At 42.3% G+C, this 22,598-nt stretch overlaps 1 protein-coding gene across 1 annotated transcript in view; it reads left to right on the forward strand.

Annotated features, from left to right (window-relative positions):
• Positions 1-22,598, forward strand: part of nlgn2a (neuroligin 2a) — a 231,639-nt gene that overhangs the window by 204,435 nt on the left and 4,606 nt on the right. The window contains 2 exon segments of the mRNA XM_031735038.2: positions 13,866-14,051; positions 17,753-18,018. Of these exon segments, the coding sequence (XP_031590898.2) occupies positions 13,866-14,051; positions 17,753-18,018 (452 nt within the window).

Raw genomic sequence — 22,598 nt, forward strand, 5'->3', positions numbered from 1 at the left:
AGCTTTTGTTGTATTGGCTTGCCCTCTTGTGGATGTAATGCAATATTTGAATGGTTCAAACTTGTGTTTTGGGGTTTTTGTTCAATTATTTTTTCTGAAAATAACCAGCTGTGGCTAATGCTCAAGTTTGGAAATTTTAATATGGGTTTGCTGACATTTTTCTTAAAGGCCCAGTTACCAGTGTAACTTTGAATGCATGGGATGGCATCTTGGAGAACATTAAATTCTATAAAATTCTAAATGCAGGTAATAATAATGTGAGAGTTTCACGGGCAGCTTTTAGAGCAAATTAATTCATTTTTTTCTGGAAAAAAGTTAACTATAACTAGCAATCAATCCGTTGAGTAATTATGTAACGTAGTGCACGAACTACACACTCTGGATATAATCTAAAGGCTCTGCCATTCTTGCACACATAAAGTATCTTGATTTTTGGCAAAAGGCAATTAAAATTCCTTTCCATTGAACACAGCAGGTAATTTATTGGGTCATTTAGAAGCTCAGACAGTTGTCGTGTACAGACAGCCCCGCAGTTTATTCTGGCTCAGAGAATAAAAGAGAAGAGTGACGGGCAGTGTGATGAAGAAAGAAGAAAGGAGATGAAATGTACTGTATTCTGTCAGCAGAGTTGTGGTGTCACCAGCTCAGGGACAGTCTGACGTGCACATGATGGAGGTTTCATGCCTGGGCCTGTCGTGGAAGACCTCGCTGAATTAGAGGAGAGAAAGGGGCCAGTGCATTCAATAACACTGAGACAGTGGGAGGGGGAACAAATAGATACCACATTGTCTTTGAAGGTAAATGACACATACTTGCAGTAACTGCTTGCACTGCAGATTGTTTAGTTCTTTCATTTAGATGTTGGAGACGTCCAACATTCAATCTTTTGTTGTTTTTCCCTATCTGATGATGAGTTTACTTTATTCTTTGTTTGCCCTTTGCATAGCTGTGATAACTGGGCTGTCATCACGTCATATGTGTAGACTCCCATGTTGAAGTATTAAATAGTATGTTAACTTTTTATAACAACCGAATGCTCGGTGATGTTTTTTCATAACACGCCTGTTTTAATTGTGTTGAGTCTTTAAGCTAGCAGCTGTAGAAGCTAGTTCAAGTCCCTGAACCATAAACGTTGTTTGTGTTGTTCAATCTATTTCAGGCATTTTTAATTTAATTATTTGTCAAATAAAGTGTTTTACTTCTCGTAAAATCCATCAAAGAAGCTTTTGCTTCTAGTAGAATTCTTTTTTTTAAACTATTAGCACTAATTAGCAGCATTTGTCTCTATGTGTTTATGTTTTGTACCCATACAGTTTATGAATGTGATCGCTTGCCAAGCTTGCTGTTCTTGATTACGTCACTCTCTAGTCTAAATATGGTTACATCCAAAAAAAGAAATCAAACGCTGGTGCTGAGACTTTAAACTGCAAAGTGGATGTAGGTCATAGTGGCTACGTCAGTCTTCTATGAGACTGAAGAGGAGTGCTCTCTCTTTGGTTCTGCGCTGCTGCATCATTGTAGGATATGAATGAAATGTTCTGCGCTCTCTCCTTGTCATCACATTAAACATTGCCAAGGCCCACAGGCTGAACATTGAAAACACTGGATGTAATTGGTTGCCGTGTGCTACATCATACATGATTTTTCCAGTAGTGCGAACACTGAGAGATGACGGAGTTTCCTCTCACAGTCTCATGTTGTTCCATTTGTACATTCTAAATCATCTTCTGGTACTTCGTCTGCACGCGTTACAGATGTGATAGATGTGCTCCCGACACAGACCCGTCTTGTGAGTTGATCGTGCAGCGAGACGAGCGTGGTCCTCCTGAGAGTGATTTCATTCACGGTTTTCCCCGTGTGCATTCGTAGCGATACGACAAAACACACATCACGAGGTCGACAAACAGAGTTATCTGGCTTCTCACGCAGGAGGGGCGTTTTCCATTTGTAAGTGATGCAGTGAAGAGAGAAAACCATCACCTCTGACAAAAGCCTTTGGCAAACTTATTTGTTGTTGTTTATTATTATTATTGCGAGAAATAATGGAAGCTCTCCAGTAGCCTTTAACTTCAGGTTGATAGTACGTGCTGATGCACTCTACCTCTGTTATCCTGCTGTCAGAGTGATGGGATCTTCATGTACGCTTTCAGTATTCACTGGGGACTGTAGCTGTTTGTTACTGTTTTGGTGTGTTTTTACCTCTTGGGTTTTTATTTTCTTTGTTTTTTATCCCTCAGCCGTAAAAGGCTGATGGCGTATTGTCGTCACCCCGCCGAGTGTTCAGGCAGGGCAGTGTGGACACTCAAGTTTGTGAATGTGATACTCTGAGAAGGAGGCAGCGAAGATTTTCAAATTCATACCCTAAGTGCATCTACTAGGAAGGGAAGGAGTAGCCACTCTTATCAGCTATAATTAGGAAAATGATGCTACAGTTTGCAGAGGCTTACCAAAGGTGGACAATAGAAGACTGGAAAAATGTTGCTTGGTTTTAATGAGTCTCAGTTTATGCTGGAACATTCTGATGGTAGGGTTGGCATAAACAACATAAAAGCATGGACCCATCCTGCCTCATATGAGCGATTCAGGATGCTGGTGGTGTAATGGTGTGGCACACTTTGGACCCCTTAGAACCAACTGAACTTTGTTTAAATGCCACAGTCTACCTGTATATTGTTGCTGACCATGTACATCCCTTTATGACCACAGTATCAGCAGGTTAAAACTCCATGTCTTAAAGCTCAGGTCATCTCAAACTGGTTTCTTGAACATAATAAATGTTTCCAGCATGTTGTTGAATTAATGCCGTGAAGAATGACGACAGTGCTGAAGGTAAAATGGTGTCCAACCTGGCACGAGTAAAGTGTACCTAACAAAGTGAGTGTAAGTGAACTGTAAAAGTAACATTTTTGTTTCCAAAGGGGTATTACTAATTTTACGTTAGTGTAATTAGTTTTCCAAACCTCTTCTTGAGTTTATTGAAAGAGCATAAAGATTCACAGTTAAATTTTCATCTCTAGTTGTTCATTTCATATGATGAATACCAAACATCAAATGAACTCTGATCTGCTGAAAGATGTTGAAATATGGAATTTTTATTTCATTATACATATCAGTGGGAAATATTCTTATTTTTTTTTACTGACATGCAACAGTGTATATAATTATAGACGCTAAATTTCATATCCAACTCCAGGCCTCGAGGGCCGGTGTCCTGCAGGTTTTAAATGTGTCCTTGATCCAACGCAGCTGATTTATATGGCTGAATCACCTCCTCACCATATCTTGAAGTTCTCCAGAGACCAGCTAATGAACTAATACTTTAGTTTAGGCATGTTGACCCAGGGTGAGATCTAAAACCTGCAGGACACCGGCCCTTGAGGCCTGGAGTTGGACACCCCTGCAGTATGCCTACTTAAAAAAAACCCTTTATTTACACTGTGGCTGGAGACTGTGCTCCAAACAGTGAGTCTATACTTGCCAGCATCCCCGTACATCATAGAGTACATTATTCAGGACGTCATAATTTCAGTTGCACAAACAAATAACAAAGTAACATAAATTATAACAATACTGAATATTCATTATTGACAAAATAAAATGAGGTAGCCTTTATTAGTCTCAGACTTGTTACAGCAGCAGAGTGAACAATATTTCTTATGATATGAACAAATAATAAAGTGTTCCTGACATAAATTAATGAATTTGTACATAAAAAAAGAAGAATACAGAATATTACGTGTTTGACATATTTCCCGGGGGAGGATCTCCCCACACACACAGCTAAACATGTGTTAGTCACACATTTTCCCGGGTTTAAGCCCTATGACTGTGTCAAAATATTGTCTGGGTGTGTGAAACTAGACACACAACCAAATAACGTGGGAGCTGGCAGTGCAGCGTTTTTCCAAAACATTATTTATCTAAGTTGTTTACTCAAAAATACATAGAAGGTCAAAGTAATTGAAAGCTTGTGTGTGTTTGTGTGTGCGCGCGTGCAGAGGTGTTTGCGTGAAGGATGAGCAATCGAGGGGGATTTGAGAAGCTGTCTTCCGCAAACTTCAGAGGCAGAAGTCAGATTAGTTTCTTTATGAGCCGGAGATAAAGCCCAGAATTCCCTTTGTCTCTCAAACACGCGGGCTCGTGTCAGCCTCACTTTTGATGTGAAGCAGACTTATCTGACGGTAACCTTTCAGAGCCGAAGGCATCGGGCACGACTGCCATTGAGTCATTAGAGTGAAAAACATTTTATGATACCATTTGCATATTTTAATTACAACACCGCGGAAGTGGAAAACATCAGACATCTCAGAGTTGTTGTGCTTTAAAAGGGTGGGATGGTCATGTAAAAACAAATGCATACAGGTGTGTGTGTGAGGGAGGGAGAATTAGACGTATGATATACCGGTTAGCTCACAGAGTGAGTCTTGGAGAGGTTTGGTTTAAGCGGTTGCAGCAGAGGAGCATATTAACACTGACACTCCCCCAGCGAGGCCGGCTCTTTGAGTTGAGATGGAGGTTAGCCGCTGAATAATGATTTCAAACACATTTTCAAAAGGAGCAGATATGGAGCAGTCCCTTTTCATTGACATGCATTGAGGTGAAAATTGTAGGACTCTCTGTTCACTCTCAGCCCAATTTAGTGATGCAGCATAACACAGAAAAAAAACTTATTCCACAATAGTAAATAACAGATTGATTTATGGACGCTGCACAATGGAGGCTGGTTAACGAGAACAGAGCCCGTCTGTGTCATCGCCTTTTTTTCTTTTGTTTTTTGTTACACAGTTAGGGGACGTTTGTGCTACACCGCGGCACATGGTCTTATTAACAAGACTCCAAAAAGTGGCAACGGTGGCAGCTAAACAAAACCCAAGCTCAGCTAAATTGTAGCACATTGGCTATATGCAGTGCAGTGTAGTGGAGTTACAGTATGTAGGCCAAACCCAGCATGGGATCCATTTGAAGTATTTCACAACTTTGCCAGTGTGTAGTGGAATAGCAGGGGTCTACTTTTAGCTCCACAGATTCACGTCCATTCATTCCACTTGCAGCCTAAGAGGGTGAAATTGTGAAATTGTGATTAGATAAACGCACACACACAAACAGACACAGAGAAATATGCAGATAAACATACAAATAAGTACAGTCGGATACTCCGAGAGACACGCGTACATTCAAAGACCCCCGCAGACCCACAAGGAGTGTTTACCCATTTATTTTTGCTGTTTGTTTGTTTTGCTCGGTAAATCCTAACCACCGCACAGCTGCTGCTGCTGCTGCTGGAGCAGGCGCGGACACCAGTTCGGGGATTCATTAGCTCTTGTTTTTCCTCCCCTCATTTCCCCACTTTTCTCGTCTCGCTCCTTTTTCCCTGCGTCTCGACACAGGAGCGCTGTAATAGTGGTTCATTCCATGGTCGGACCCAGTTTTAAGCGCTCCAAGTCTGTAGGAATAGTTGTAGAAAGGGTTTGGAGGAACTTGCTAAAAGTGGAGAGGATGACCTCCAGCGATGTCTTCGAGGTTATCTCAGGTTTAATATGTAGCTTGCACAGTTTTAACCGTTTAGCCTGTTGTGCCCACTGGCAGCATGAAGTTGGTACACTTCAGCATTTACCAGGCAATGAGGAGGTAATAAAAGATGCTCTCAGGAAGAATTACAGGTTCTTAAACACCAAAGCTTTGCAATTTTTTTTGCATAAAATAAAAAGTTGTGGCACATTTGAATTTTCCCTTTAGCTCTGTCTCCTTGTGCAGCTCAGTCTTTACTGTTTCTAACCACTTGCTCACGTGCACTTTGCAGTGTAACTTCCTCAGACTTGTGCAGATAGCAGATGAGAGATGAACCAGCCCAATTCATCACAATGAGATTTATAGCATGCTAAAACTAGCAGGTATGCTGCAAGCATTCAGCATTTGCATCTCTGCCCACGATGATGACCTTGAAGAAGGCAAGAAACTTTACAATCCAACTTCTTATTCTGTAGTCTAAACCTGCATCCACACTGGAAGAGACCAGAGAAAGTGAACGACATTCCAAAACTTCAAGCAAATAAGATAACGGCTGGCAGCCGGAAGCATGCGGGATCCAAGATTTAAAAAATGTCTTAACTTGCAGCCGAGCAACTGAAGTGACTACCCAATGACAGTGAAGACTGGCGCTGATTGACACATGACCTAGTAGTAGATACATTAAAGAGTCACCTAGGAAACTGGAGCCTGGAACGTCCACGGCAACCAGAGAATTCATTTATTTGGAATGACATCAGCTTCAAAGCGATGTGCGAACCAGTGACTGGCTTCCAGTGTGGACGCGCCATATGGATATCTCATCCTCTGCTGCTTCAGTTTGACACTTGCAATTCTTTATTCAGCCTTTTAACGATTTTAAAGTTCAGCATGAAAACAATTAGACATGTTAAGGTCAACCATTGATTCATTAGGCACAATTTCACTGCTTTTAAATACCTGGAACATTTCTACACAGCTGTAATGCTTTTCAAGCCAACAATTATTGCATTTTCTGGATGGAACACACTAATTGACTCTAACGTCGCATCCTGTGAACGGGTTGGCAAATGAGCGGATAAAGAAACTCAGTGTGTTGTTTTCTTGTGCCAGCCGTGCCGGTGACTAAAAACACTTACTGTAGCTGTGCTAGTGCAATGCACACAGCTTGGACTATACTATACATCGTGTCCGATCTGGCCCACGGCACCCCTATTTCACCCGCCATTACCCTCCGACTGGTTGGAAGACCCCAGGGACGGACACACCCGAAGGAGCTGAATGAAGGATAAACAGGAGTAGGGCGAAAGAATTCAGCTGAAGAAGAGATGTAGAAACACAAAGAAAAGAAGACAAGGAGGCGAAGGCTTTTCAATTCTGAGCGCGAACACACACAACACGGAAAGGGCTCATGATGGGAGTGTGTGATGAGGAGGATGAGCTATTGTTCCTAAGGGCTCTAAAAGTGTTCACAGGGCAACAAAACCTGATCGATAGACGCACACCTCCACTCTATAAAGACTCTTGTTAAAGAAGAAGAGTGAAATAGATACTGGTCTTTCTCTCATCCCTGTGGACACACACACACACACACACACACACACACACACACACACACACACACACACCTGGCAATCTATCATCTCACTTCCTCTCGCTGTATTTGTCCCTTTGTGACTCATTCTGTCTCTGTCAGCCACTTCTCCTTTGCTGCCATCCTCCCTCAGAGTATGACCGAGTGTGTGTGTGTGTGTCTGTGTGTGTGTGTTCGTCTGTATCCCTCTGACACACTTGGACTGGCCTGTGACAAAAACAAGAGCAATCACACCCCTTCATGCTTAACATACACATACACAAACACACACACAGAAGCCTGCATGGGCAGATTGAAGGCTACGAGAAACGCTTGTGTGCATATGGTCGTGCTCTGCTGGGAGCTGGCCTGGTTTCTCTCTCACCAGTGTCAGGACTTCAGATGCTAGCAGCTCCAGCTCCAAACCCAACCCTGAAAGGAAAAGAGTCAGAACCACAAGGGACGTAGCAGATGAAAGAATGAATGACATGAGAGTGAATGCAGGAGCGTCCACGAGGAGAGAGACAGAGTGCAAAAAAGGTGATGCATATTCAGCTATTAATGATTCAAATCTGAAACACGGAAAGGATTTTTTTCTTCAAAGTTGGATTCTTGAAAACAAAATGTCCTGGTTTATTTGCTAACACCTTTGATTACTTGAGGTAACAGCATGTGTGCACGTTATTGTTCTTACCTCTTACCTGAGCTTCATACAGCGGTGCAGTTGCCACTCGGAGAATTCGTTTATTTGGAATGACAGGTGAGATGCTGTGAAATGAGCATGTACAGTTCTTCAACATCACAAATCAGCATTTCAATCACTCTCCTTCACATATTCTCTATTAAAATGTCTGTCAGAATACAGCCGTTAATATGAGAGAAGGTTGGTTAGGCTAATAGGAGTTTGTGGAAACCTTTTTCCTGCAGTATCACACAGAAAGTCAATTCAGTTTTATTGAAAAAAATCACCAAAGCAGTCAAATCAAGCCACTACAAAACCCCAACAATCAGATGATCCCCTATGAGCAAGCTCTTGGCAACAGTGGGAAAGAAAACAGGAAGAAGCCTCCAGCAGAACCAGGCTCAGGGAGGGGCGGGGCCATCTGCTGCGACCAGATGAGTGTGATGTTCACATGTCTGCACTGTAGTAGTGACTTTATTAACATCAGATGTGACTGTATGTAATATTTTGTGCTCTACTGGACATCCATCAGCTGTTAGACACAGACTGAAGTACGGCTGGCCGACATCTCCGACCCTGCCTGTTCCCCATTAGCTTCTGATGGAAAACTTCGTTCCTGCATCCAATCGTGCATTTTTCTCCCGCTGCCTCTCCTCATGAGTAAAACCTGCTGTTGCTCTTTATTATGTCTGTGAGATTACAAATAACAATCGGTGCTTGTTGTTAATAGAGCTCTACCTCGTCACGTCTACTTGTTTGCAACTCGCTAATTTGTACTGCTCTTGGTTCTTTGTGTTGATCATTATTGAAATGAACCTGCTGCTTCTGTGTTCACAGATTGGTGTTTTGTTTTGGGGGTTTTTTTAGTATCACCTGAAAACTTTCTACTCCCATCAGCTTTTTTTCTTTTTTTCTTGGTTACTGCAGTGCCGCGCTAATCTGCCCCACTCAGTAAATCTAGCTAACAAATGAATTCCACTTCCTGTTTCACAACCATCTGAAAAGTTACCCCATGTTTACTGAATGATTTCAGGGGGCGGTTTAGCAGCGATAGCAGTAACTCAGTACAGATCTGTGTTAAAGGTTCCACACTGAGGCTGATAGCAGTGACAGTAAACTATCAGTAAAGCCGGATCATAAACCAATCAGCAACTGAAACAACTAAAACCTGTTAACATGTAAAGTTTTTCACACACTACTTTGGTAACTCCCTGATATATCGCGTCATATGTCAAGCAATGATGTCTTTCATTCCTACTGGTAAAATAGGTTGATATAAATCTCCCCACTTCACATGGCTGCAGTTATTTTACCCGTTGTTGCTACAAGTTGCTGATTTCATTGACTTTCCGTTTTGGGTCACCTCATAGCCACTAGTGTCTTTCTGTGTGGACGTTTGTTAAGAGATGAAGAGTTAAACTGAAGGATAACGATGTGATGTTCTGCTGGGAAGCATCAGGATCAGCTGCTTATCCCCTCGTGCCAGACATCACCGGAGACCCTCACAGGTGCCGTTTTTCGCCCTGTTGAATCAGAGCTGTGTTGATGGACCTACACGGTATCAGACAGGTGTAATGCTGGGCCCGATCGATGCATGCATACAGTGATTTTTGTGAGCCCTCATGCATCAGTGGTTTTTCGACTCCAGCCCAGAAACCGCAGACTCCGGCAGAGAGGTAATTACTAAATATAGTAGCATTGATTGGCAGCGTGACAAAATGGGGTTTGATTGATTCAAAGCTTTATAACTTAAAAACGAGAGGCCGCTGTTTTATTTTACATCACCATTAACACACCGCTGTTTGTTTTCTCTGCCGTGCTGAAAAATCAAACGTGACTGTTACAGAAAAGGAGGATTTGGACGATAAGAAGGAGAGGACAAAACAAAATAAAGCGTTAGGAAGGCCGCGAATTGAACTCCCTGCTTCTGATGTTAAGCAGGTAACCCTCTCATTTGGTGTGTTGTTCTGCTCAGGAAAGGACTGGCATCAAACACATCACAGCACACACACACTCACATACACAGGGGTCCTGCCCAGTAAGAGGGCATAAAATCTGAATAATTTCACAGATAATTTGGTTGTCACAGGCTGGCAATAGCAATAACAACTTTAGATAGAGAGCGAGCACAAAAGGGAAGTAGAGAGAAGAGCGGAGCGAATCACCCTTAGCCAATCGCTGTGTCTAAGCCAAAGTGGTGTTTGTGGGAGGATTAAAAAAAAAAGCTCCTTTTTAAGTCTGTCGAAGAAAATGAGGGGAATCGCTCTCATTTCCCCTTTTCTCCTGCTTCCAGATCGTTCCTCCTCTCCTTGCATCACTCAGCGTGACCCTTTGAAAAATCCCAAAACGTTTAGCGTGGCGGCAGGATGATCGCGCGCTCCAGCTTCGGTGATGGTGGCATAAAATATGGGGTGCTGTAATTGGAATTATGCACTTAGACACAGTTTGGGGATGTGCAGTCTATCCAGCACACAGGTGGCTTTCATCACCTCGGAGAGAAGCAGGCAGCGGTGTGCGTGTGTGGGTGTGCGCAGCCACATATTGAAATTGTGTGTCCTATACATTATTCAGATGCTTCGAGCCACCACATCTGTTCGTTTCTCTGAGCAACACACACACACCTGATAAACAATAATTACTCTGCTGCCTGGCACCCGTGTCACCCTCTAACATTGGCTTTGTGCGGCATGTAGTGTGTGAGGAGTGCTGTTTGTCACCTGTACACACAGATCATAATGACAGAAATAGCTGCACACAAACAACAAACCTGTGCAGGATAGATGCACCACAGTTTGCCGTGCATGTGCTCACAATTCACGAGAATTCGCATGCACACTTTGGAGTCTGTGGAGCGTTTCGGAGGGGTGCTTACAGTACGTACTCGCGTGATCCCCGTGTCTTTGCGCGCTTACATGTGTGTGTTGTGTGCCGCCTGTGTTTTGGGAGAGGAGAGAGAGATAAAGAGAAAAGGAGGCAGGCTTTTCTGTGGCGTCAGCCTTTGATCAGTGTCCCTCTGTGTACGTGTGTGTGTGTGAACCAACCCCTGGTGTCTTGGAGGCAGATGAAACAGTGTGCCTCTATCCGGGGCTCACAGAACACCCACTATCCTCCTCGCCTTTTCCTTTACTCTCGTCTCTGCATCGCCCCCCCCCAACCACTGTTCGTTACCACAGCCATTTTAAAGGCTATTCATGCGGCGCCGCGCCTTTCATCTTGCATTGCTGCGTTTTCACCAGCTCCTCGATTTCTTTTTTTTTTCTCAAGCCTTTTATCAGATTAGAGCAGACGGGGGTAGGTGGGGGGGAGGACGGGTGAAGTGGCCTGCTGTTGTGCACTGTCTCTCTGTCAGATGGACGCAGCGTGGGGGTGCAGAGAAGACGGCGACTTCGGCTGTTATGAAAGATAACACGAGGATCTGGGGTGTCTGCTGGCTCTGTGTGGCCCACTTCTCTGTTTTGCTGCTCCACCGGCACAGCCAGCGTGATAATAGATGCTTCAAGAAGCTGCACAATAATGATTATTTCCCACCTTTGGACTTTGCTGCCAGAGCTTTCTCTTTTTCTTCTTTGTCCAAGAAACTGTGCTGACACAGAAATATTGCTATGCATTGCAGTAATTAGCCAAATTAATGACCTCATTAGCATAATTGGTTATGTTTAATATATCATGGTGATTACAGTAGGGCATTAGGCAGCTTATTTGCCTCTTGTTTGTGCTCGGCTTAATTAACGCACCCAAACATGCTGCTTATTTGTGAGTGTTTGTGGCCTTTTAAGAGCAGCACAAAAGCCGTAATGGAATGAGATGCTTCTCGAGACGCACTTTGATCTGTTTTGTTTTATGGATCGTAAAGGTGAACTGTAAAAATGAAAGAAAAAGTAGGAAAATATTGATTCATTATGTACTTGACGTAATTAGTTTGGTTACTGCTGTAAACTCTCCACAGCATCGACAGCTCGTTTGTGGTGCAGTGCAATTAAAATGAAATATTCATGCACAAAAGGTGATCAGGTAACACCCCCCTCCCCTCCCCCGCCCTGCAACAAACTTCATATTCCTCATCTCTCCATGAGCTGGATTCATGTGGCCGGTAATGAGCTCACCACCTTTCTCAGAGCAGTAAAAGCCCTCCCTCCTCAGCAGCAGCTCCTGCAGTGTGGGGGCTTCTGGGTTTATGGAAAGAAGTTTGATTATCCAGTTTTAATGCATTCATGTAGGTGCAGCAGGCTCACTGGTGTGTAGTTAGACGAATATGTGAGTAAATCCCAATAACTTGTGTTTTTACTGTAATTCTTTGGCTGTTCTTGTGTTTAATAATTATCATCAGGTTTTCTCAGTGATTTCTCAGCTATAGCCACTACGTATTCATGCCATAATTATGTGGTTTTACTTTATAATCCTTATTTGTTATCAAGCATGTGTTTCTGTAGTATGTGAGGGATATTTAGAGAAAATGCAGGTGGTTATTCTTGTTTTTACCACAAGGTGGCAGCACATCCTCATGCGTAAGCCCTTAGTAAGTCCCCTTTTCCCCCCTCTCACTTATATACCTAATAATTCCTGTTGAATTATAAGAGAATATATACAGTTCTTGGTTGTATTTTTAGTTTTTAATTTGGCTTGAGTTATTTGTCTTTATTTAGATTTTCCTTCCTTTATTCTTCCTCCACAGACAGATCATTAGTCCCCATAAATACAGTCAGGCCTAGCTGTTTCACAGTGTAACCAGCGCTGAACAGATTAAATGTATAATAAATTAAGAAATGTTTATGCTGGTGTGCTGGCTCTCAAATTCCCATTATCTTGATAACTCTACTGAGACCCCCATAGCAGATAACGTACTGTATGTTTGTGTTAGAGCTGATCAGAGCAGCTACCAGCATACAAGTGTTCAGCTTCCACTGTAGCAGCTTAATTGATGACCTTTCCAGTGCACCTGTCTTTAATAAAGCTTTAATTAGAAGCCCCGTTAGGATCTCAGGGGCTGCCAGTTAATGGGTACTCAAATAGGAAAGATTTAGGTCTTTGGTGGAACAATCGAAGATACTTACCAGTAATCGTGAGAGGCAAATGTCGGCGAACATCATAAAGGGCGAGGTATTATTCGGCTGCTCTGATAAACGGGACGGTCGTCTTACGGGGAAACTTCGGGAAGCGTCGGCTGCTTTATCGTTCCGCGGGGGGAATTTGATTTGAAAACAGCATTCTGTGTCATTATGAGGTACAATGAAGAAATTAAACTCAATTATATCAGACAAAGCGCCGAATGAATAATTAATGCGCTAACAGTGCTGCATGCATTGAGTGGAGGTGTTCGGGGTATGTATAGTTCACATTATGTATGCAAATTAGGCCCCTGCACAGCTCACGAGAGGATGCATGTAAGGAACTGTGAAGCTTTGGCTTTTCCAATCAGACCACATTCTCAGTTAATTCAGATCGCTCCCTTTGAGACATTTGCTCATTTCAGAGTCTTCATGGGTGTGATGGGATACACACAGCATGTGTTTTGAGTTGCTGGGGTACTTTAATTGAACTTGAATATTCATGCATTTATCTGTGGCACCTGTGTCGCTTTTTTTTCTGTCCTAAAATCTTCTGCCTGTGAAGGTAAATGTTTCTGTTTGATCTTCTTTATATGTCATATCATGTGTCATGATATTTGATCCGGTTATTTGTACGATTCAGGTCAGGGCCACCTACGTTCCTCAGGCTCACGGCTGTCGTACTCTGAGTGGTTCTGTGTGGAAGTAGCTGCTCAATGACATTAGAGAGAGTAAACGTCATTAAGAGAGGGGCTGAAAAAGCAATTGCTTGTGCCACTCCCTTTGTTGTCTCTGTGCACCGGCTGTGACTCCTTGTTGATGACTGATGGTGCTGCACACTCGAGCGCTCTCGTTCTCTACACTCTTGCAGTTCCCTCCCAGAAGCGGAGCTACAGGCCAAAGTGGGAATCACTTTCCTGACAGATGCTAAATATTAAAGCTACACTTCCTAATAACATCTTGTCTTGTTCTCTCTTCATCCCACTCCATCCTCCCCGTGCTCTTCTGAAAACACTCCCTCACCTTTCTCCTCCCTCCATCTTTGTGTCCCACACATAAGGCTTCCTGAGCACCGGAGATCAGTCTGCTAAGGGGAACTATGGCCTGCTGGACCAGATCCAGGCTCTGCGTTGGCTCAACGAGAACATAGGCCACTTTGGCGGAGACCCGGAGAGGATTACCATCTTCGGCTCTGGAGCTGGGGCCTCCTGCGTCAACCTCCTCATCCTCTCGCACCACTCTGAGGGTAAATGTCATGTTTTATTTTAATGTTTGGTTTTATTCCTCGTACAGCACATATTTTCTTAATATCTTTTCACCACCTTTGCTGCTTTTTCTTATTTAAACCAACATTAACTACCAGCTACCAGCTTGGATCCACCCTGTGTTCTCAAAGAGAGCCAGGTTAGCTTATTTCCAGCTCCGTATTTCATTCTTGGACTTCAGTGGAGATGCTTTACATGGATCACAGGGAGGGCCATGCTTCCTTTAACATACATTTCTCGACTAATATATTTTTCTCCTTTGCATACATTCTGTCTGAATGACTAAAGTTTCTGTCCTCAGTCAGTCAGTTCAGCTCTCTTTAGTGAGCCATGTTTTACTTAATGTAAAATATGATAAGAGCAGAAAATTCTTGTCACGTATAGAAGCACAGCTTGCAGCTTCCAGCCCAGAAACAGTTAAGTCCTGTGATGTTCACTTGACACCTTTATCCCCAAAGGAAAACACTGCTTGTCCTTTGAACTGAACCATTTAAGCAGTCATGTAGCTAATGTGCGAGCGGAGGTTTGATCCACGTTATGTTATTCATTTCTTTGGAGGATAAATGGCGTGGGAGCTCCAGCATTACCCTGAATTACCTGCCTTTGGCGTGCGCTCCTCTGTCTGCGCTTCACTGCTCTGCAGCAGGAAGTCTCTCTCTCCACTGAAATCCAACATCTAGCTGACCTCGTGCTCCCCATTACCAACAACACACCCCGAGGGCTAAGTGTTAACACCGCGCCGCCAAAAGACAGAGGCCGACAGACCAATCGACTTTGATCGGAACTGAGATCAGCGTGGCCGACGATCCGCAGCCAAATGGTCACGCGCTCGCCGCCTTTGATCATGCTGTTCTTGAAGCTGTCCTCTTCCAGTCGTGGATCCTCTGTTCTCTCGGCTGCTCGAGGACTCTCCCTCACTATCTCTCTCCTCTCTTCATTTTCCGTCTCGCACACACAAACTGCAAAGGACAGAAACAGGGAAGAAATGGTGGGTGAGAAGAACGAGAGAGATTAGAGAGTGTGTTCACACAACCACGCATCTGTTTCAATTACTGCTGTGTGTGTGTGTGTGTGTGTGTGTGTGTGTGTGTGTGTGTGTGTGTGTGTGTGTCTGAGGCACCAAGCAGACGTCTGACTTGTCTCTAATTTTGACTCATTCTGTCTGCGTAGATGTGCTTTGAAAACAAATGTGTTGTCAAAGCTTGAATGAGCATCTGTGCACTGCTGCTGTGTCACTGTATCTGTTTAACACAATGTCTGTAATTACCGCTGATGTCTGTTAACCCTTCACATTAACCCAGACCACTCCCAGACTTTCCTGTTGGTAGGTGAGCACCCCTGTCTGATTGAATATACACATACATAACATATAAAGCCTGGTAACTTCACTTCTTTAACATTTTGGAGGGAAAAGTTTGTATTTTCTTTGTGTTGCTAAGTCATGGTGTGATTAGCATAAGTTAAAAGAGGCAAATAACTGGCCCGACATCCCGCAAAGTGACTAATATTAAATGGGTTATTGTAACTTATGTGCTTTCATTATTATTAGTAGTTTTATTAATGGGAATGCTTCATATGAAGATACACATTTTAATTATAAATTCATATTAGTTGTTTCTGGTCTCTTTATTAGTTATTAGTTAGTTATTCCTTTAAAAACCTTGTAATTACTGCATAATAACAGTTAAAGTATGAGTGCTATGACTGATGATTTTAAGTCTTGATGTGTAAAGTATGTTTGCTAGAATATCATTTTTTCGTGTTTATTTATATAGTTAACTTTTTAAGATTGCATTTTTCACAGCCCTGTCATGTGTTAGTCAGAGGTATTCTTTGTTCTCATTGGTGGATGCGGAATGTTTACCTCAGTACTTCTGTGACTACAAGTCATTGGTTGCTGGTTGCCATGACACCACTAGTTCCATGTGTACAGCCCTTTAAAGGGTGGTGGTGCCATCCTGCAAGATTAATAACACGTGGTAAATGTGGGTGACTGACCACAAAACTACAGCTAACTCAGAACATATTCCCTGTTCTAAAGTCAAATTGTGCCCATGACTAACAGGTTTCTCAGCAGTTATTAAACAGCAATAAGAAGGTTAGTGAGCAAACTCTCTAAATGGTCTTCTAGTTGCAGAATATGCAGACTTAGATGTTATTGCTTAATAAAGATTGTGACTGATGAGGAGCCATTCTGCCGCTAACATGCTAATAAGCAGCTTGTCAGTTGTAGATTTATGTGCTTTAATGTAAAATGTTACCTTTTCTTCACATTTTCTTTCTCTCTCCAAGGATTAAATCAACAAGTGAGCTTCAGAGATGTCTCTAATTATAGTCTCTAACTTGCTCTGCTTCCAGCATTAATGCTAATCCACAATGATTACGTTCCGGCTCCAACATGAGCTCAAATAAAAAAAAATCTAAAACACAACCTTAAAAACCGAGGAACGCCACTTTTAACCCCTTTTGTCTTGTTGCTGACAACCAGCCTCACCCCGTCCCTCACTGTCACCTGTCTGTCCTCATGCCTGCGCTTTGTCATCACCCCGTCGTCATCTTCCTCTTCATCAGCATCTAATGGCGTTACATCAGTCCACTAGACGCCACCTGTCTGTCATGCCTCCCCCCCCTTCTCCCCTCCACCAGGGTGCCAGGTAAGGAGTCTGTCATCCTCACACTTAAGGGACACCAATCATGTCAACAACACAGTGTCACAAATCAGGGCTGACATCAGAGGCTTACAGGACAGATAGCAGGATGTAGGGAGGGGGTTGTTAGTGATACGGATATGAAGGTTAGAGGGAGGCAGAGGACAGTAATCAGTATCCATCCACAGTTAAGAGGAGTGACACAAGGACAGGATGAGAAACAGGAGACTATGTAATAATAATGCCGAAGAGGAGAAAGAGGGAATAAAATGCTTTGAAATGGAAAATACGAAAAAAGCAGCAGCCAAGTAGAGCAAGGTTTCAAGCAGCGAAGGCAAGAGGCACTAAAGGAGCGACAAAGAAACTGATTTTGAAGACGAATAAAATATAGCCTCTCTATCTGTCTCTCCTCCCCTCCTCGGCCTCTCTCGGTGCAGATATGTAGGTATAGCTGTTTCCAAGCTACTTCTTACTATAATTGATTTCCCAGGGAAAGAAGGCTCTGCAGCTCTGCTTAATAATTAACTGACCAATCTTTGGCCCAGGAGAAGGGAGAGAAAGAAAAAAGGGAGCTCGGGAGGAAACGAGAGAGAGCCAGAGGGCCCCCTTAATGAGCCACTTGAGTGGTTTAAACAGCACAGGACAGCCAGAACTAAAGGAGAGAGAGAGAAAGAGGGAGACAGAGAGGGGGAAATACATCCAAGGAGAAGCTTGGAGGGGGGAAAAGCAGCTAGCTCAAGAAAGGGGAAAAATAGATCTTTTGACATCTCAGATGAGCTTTTTCCCAGTCCTGCCTCCACTTTTTGGAGCTAAAGCTCCACAGCATGCTCCGTCAGTGATGCTCTGGGTCTGTAGTCCCATCCTGTGTCTACAAGCTTTTCTCTAGTGAGAAACATGTGATGAGGAAAAATGGTAAAACTATATTTTTAATCAAGGTCTGTAGTAGAAAGAAAGTTATGTGATTTATACATCAAGCATCCTCCCTCCGCCCTGAACCTCACCAAAACATCCCTCTTTCCCACGTCTCCTTTCAGGTCTGTTCCACAGGGCCATAGCGCAGAGTGGCACAGCCATCTCCAGCTGGTCCGTTAACTACCAACCCCTCAAGTACACCAAGATCCTGGCCCGGAAGGTGGGTTGCACCTACGCAGAGACGGCTGACCTGGTTGACTGCCTGAGGCGCAAGAACTTCAGAGAGCTGGTGGACCAAGACATCCAGCCGGCCCGCTATCACATCGCCTTTGGGCCTGTTGTGGACGGAGACGTAGTTCCTGATGATCCAGAGATTCTCATGCAGCAGGTGAGGGTCTGATAACAGTAGCTGCACATCTCTGTTGTGTTTTATTATCCGAGCAAAGTGGTGAGAACTCCTGGGATCAGCCATGACGTGAAACCAAAACTAACCAAACTGTAAAGCAGAGAAAATAACTGCAGTGTTGGTGATGTACATGATCGGGGTGGTATACTTTAGACACACTGAGAAGTTTCCCTTGTGTTGTCATGAGCATTTGCCAGAAGCCCAAAATGCAAACAAATAAGACTTTATTAAAGAAAAGTATAAACACAAGTACACGCAAAGAAGAGACACAACTATAGAGACAAAGAGCGATCTGACTGGGACAAGTAAAACTAACTGGGAGAGCAGTTTTCTTCCAACAATCGCTACCAAAATAAAACAGGAAGCAACAAGACACATTAGCAAATAAGCTAAATGTAGTCAGACCTGGAAAATGTTAAGCTGGAACAGAACAAACAAGATGTGATCCTGTAATTCAAAGCCGACAGAGTCGTCGAGGTTTTCAAAGAGCAGGTTTCTCTTCTCAGTTCGATTGGAATATTTTCATGTGACAAGAATAAAAAATTATTATTCTTTTTTATTCATCCATCCAGATGTTATTTTGGATCATCTTCCGAGTGAAAAACTGACAAAGCTGATTTGTGTGTATTATTAGTGTAAGTAACCACTGCTGGTTGACCAGGATTTTTAATTACAAAAGAGATTCTTAAAAAGTTTTATTATTATTTGATTAAATAAATGCTACATTTTGAAGAGGCTGCAGATGCAATCAGTGTCATTAATGTGAAAGTCATTTTGTGAGACGGAGGAAGTGTTTTATGTAAGGTGAAAACAATCAAACAAAAGGTGTGTAGAAAGCAGTAACGTGAATCTGAAAATCACTACAGGGACATATTGTGTGTGAGAGGAAGAAGTGTGAGTTTTGCAGCTCTATGCATTAATCGACACTGCAGACTTTTAAAGGATCGGCCCTGAAGCCGTGACCTGCAGAACAGGCAATATGATGAAGACCATGGACTTAAGAGTCATATACAGGGTTCTTGAAATCCTTGAAAATGCTTGAATTGTAATATTGTCTTTTCAAGGTTTGAAAAGTGCTTGAATTCCAGATGTGGCTCTTATACGTGCTTGAAAGTGTTGTAAGTAAAAGTTACTGTGACTCAAACATAGAAAAATTCGATTTTTTTATTTCCCACACCTAATTTATTAGAGATTATTTTATTTGAAAGTATTTTATAGCATATAACACCTTTGAAAATATGCTTCGGTTCACATTTAACTGCAGAAAATCATCAATCAAAATATGGATATTACCTGACCAAAGATTTGTGGTGACGTCACTGCTCTTTTAACTGTTTGGTGTCTTTGCTTTGTTTGCTGGTTGTAGAAATGGTTTATATGAGCTCTTAGCCAAGATTCTGAGGTGTCTGTGGACACATTACTCATGTTGGCACTTATATTTCTGACCTCATGTTATAACCGATTAAACGTGATCTCCTCGCTTTTGCCCCCATGTTTGGTGGTGTAGGTGCAAATGATCAGTCATGACATTCTCATAATAAATAAGATACTGCAAATAATTATTTCTGCATTTGTGCGATTGAAGTGAATTGAAAATGTGTATGCAATGACACTGTTTTAAAGATTTGGCCTAAATAATTTTGGAGTGAATGAGTCTAAACATGATGACCTAACTAGTGATACCCTGACACACACACACACACACACACACACACACACACACGCACACACACACACACACACACACACACACACACAAGCATGTTATGCCGGTTTCAGCTGAAACAATGTTTCAAACCATATTCTGGGTTTTTAGTTCACCATCTATGAGGTTTCAAGAAGACAATAAAGACAGATCTGAATGTTTGAAAATGTTTTGGAAAAATTCTGTAAAGATGAGATGAAAAATACTCAAAGGATAAATTCAATTGGTTTATTATTTAGATAAGTTGCAAAAAAAGTTAAACAAGCAAATAATGAAAAAAGGTAAACAAGTAAATAAAGAAACAAGGTAAAATGAAGTAATAATGAAAGAAGTTAAACAAGTAAACGAAGAAAAATGTAAAATGAAGTAAGAACAAAAAGTTAAACAAGTAAATAAAGAAACAAGGTAAAATGAAGTAATAATGAAAAAAGTTAAACAAGTAAATAAAGAAAAAAAAGGTAGAGGAGAGAAACCCCAACAATCCCCTCTGAGCAAGCACTTGGCGACAGTGGGGAGGAAAACTGCCTTTAAACGGGCAGAAACCTCCGGCAGAACCAGGCTCAGGAGGGGACAGTCAACTGCCGGGACTGGTTAGGGGGGTTAACAGAGGTGGAGCAAAACGAGGCTACATCAGGTGAGGAAGCAGTAGCGTCTCTCCTCCGGAACAAGCGGAACCATTTTGTCTTCTTTTTCATGCACTTTTCCACGAGCGCTTTTTTCTCCAGGATGAGATTTCTCAACTCATCGACTGTTTCTGTGTTTTGCTTTTCAAGTTTCTTACATCTTTGTTCCACCTCTTCTAATGTTGCTTGTTGTTCTTCAAGCTTGTCTTTGAGTTGTTTGGATGTTGCCTCCTGTATCAGCTTGTCCTTGTGCATGTCTGCATTTCTCTCTTGGACTTCTTTGTGCTTGTCTTCTAACTGCTCGTTTCTTTTCTGGATTTCTTGGAGCGTGAGCTGCAGGTCTTCATGTATTTTGTCCTGTTGTTGTTTTTGTGCCTGCATTTGAGTGTTTTCACGCTTCAAGTTATTGAATTCCACCAAAATCCCCTTAACGAGCTCGGAGTTGTTTCTCGCTATCTGATCGATTCTTTTCTGCATCTGTGAGCAGCGTTTCTCCAGTTTGTCCTTTTCATCTTCCACTTTAGTTACTTTGTCCTCCAGCTGATTACAAAACTCTTGCAGTTTTAGATTTTTAGACTCAAAGTCCTGGACAATATGTTTTCCTTCTTCCAGTCTTTCCTGCTGTTGCTCTTTCTGTTGAAGGTGGTCTTTATTTTGGCGCAGTGTTTCATCCAGGCTTTCTTTCAGCATTTGGTATTTTTCCTGCATGCTCTTCAGTTCGTGCTGCAAGTCTCTTTGCTTTTTGTCCTGCTCTTCCTTCTGTTGTTGGATTTTTCTTTTTCTTCCACAACTTCACGGAGCTGTCTTTGGAGCAGCTGATCCATTTGGTCGATGTATTGAGATCCCTTTGTGTCTTATCAGTCATCGCTTTTCTTGTCTTGGAGCTGGTTGGTCATTTCTTTTAGTTCTGCGCTCTTTTGCTTATTTTCTTTAATGAGGTGCACAATTTGCTCTCGGCCTGAGCAAACTTGATTCCCCAGCCCTCATTAATAATTTTTATGTCCGGCTGGCGCTGTTGTCTTTCTTCCAGCTCTTTATTTTGGGCTTCCATTCGTCTACACTTGTCCTCCAGTTGAAGTTTCTCATCTTCAATTTGTTGCATTTTTTCTGGAGAAGGTAGTTTTCCTTCCTACTCTCCTCTAATGCCCTTTGGAAGGATGAGACGCCATTTGGGGAAATTGGCCGCCACGCCAGGAAGGAGAGGCGGCGTAATCTTTTGAACTGGTTGTTTGTTTCTTGGAAACATGTTGGAGTTTCTATACGATGACTTTGAAAAGCTTTCCAAATGTTTCTGTGGTGAACGTTTTGTAGGCTGCAAACACAGATGCTGCTGAAACGAACTAAAACTTGCTGTGTCTCACCCTATTTAAGGAAAAACATCAAAGGACTTAAGATTCTTAAGATCTCCCTATGACATCATCACTCCCTAAGCCAATGAGATTGTCACAAGACATTTTGGAATGGGGTATTTTTTTTAAACTGTTTTCAAACTTAACTTAAAATTTCAGTGTTTCCTAGTTGTGGAGTATTGGTTAGTCCAGTCGATTAAGAAATTAATTGTCACAAACATCCCTAATATTATATAACAGACAACAGAAAACAAGACAGTTTTTTTCTACGCAATAGAGCTATAATAAAAATTTTTTTAATTATCCTACTTTTTATAAAAGAGAACATTTATTAAAGAATATGTATTTAATTAAAATCTCTGTTCATCTAAAGCAGGGGTCAGCAACATTTAAGACCCAAAGAGCCATAATTGGCCTACCTGGGGTTGAAAGTCTCGATAAACCGGGCGAAACGCCGTGCAGGAAGAGATCATGTCCCTGCAGATGAAGCACTCGAGCACGACGCTCACCACGACATGGAGCCCCTGCGACCCCACGACATCCTGCGGCCCCAGCGATGAAAAAAACAACAAAATATAATTTTATTTGTATATTGCAAAATCACAATAATCTTCCAATTTAGAACTACAAGTTAAAAAAAAAAAAGAACTAACATAAATAAAATACACTTCAGCTAAATACTAATTTATTTTCCCAAACCACGCGGAGCAGCACTATAAGGACTAAAGAGCCGCATGCGGCTCCGGAGCCGCAGGTTGCCGACCCCTGATCTAAAGGGTTTAACAAAAAGGGGGAGCTTCCTGCTCGAAAATGAAATGTCCCCATTTTATGGGCTTGGGTGCTTAACTAGTTAAAAAGAACACAAAAACAAACAAACATCTGTCT

This window comes from Oreochromis aureus, linkage group 3 (genome assembly GCF_013358895.1).
Source record: "Oreochromis aureus strain Israel breed Guangdong linkage group 3, ZZ_aureus, whole genome shotgun sequence".
In the NCBI taxonomy this organism is placed as follows: Eukaryota; Metazoa; Chordata; class Actinopteri; order Cichliformes; family Cichlidae; genus Oreochromis; species Oreochromis aureus.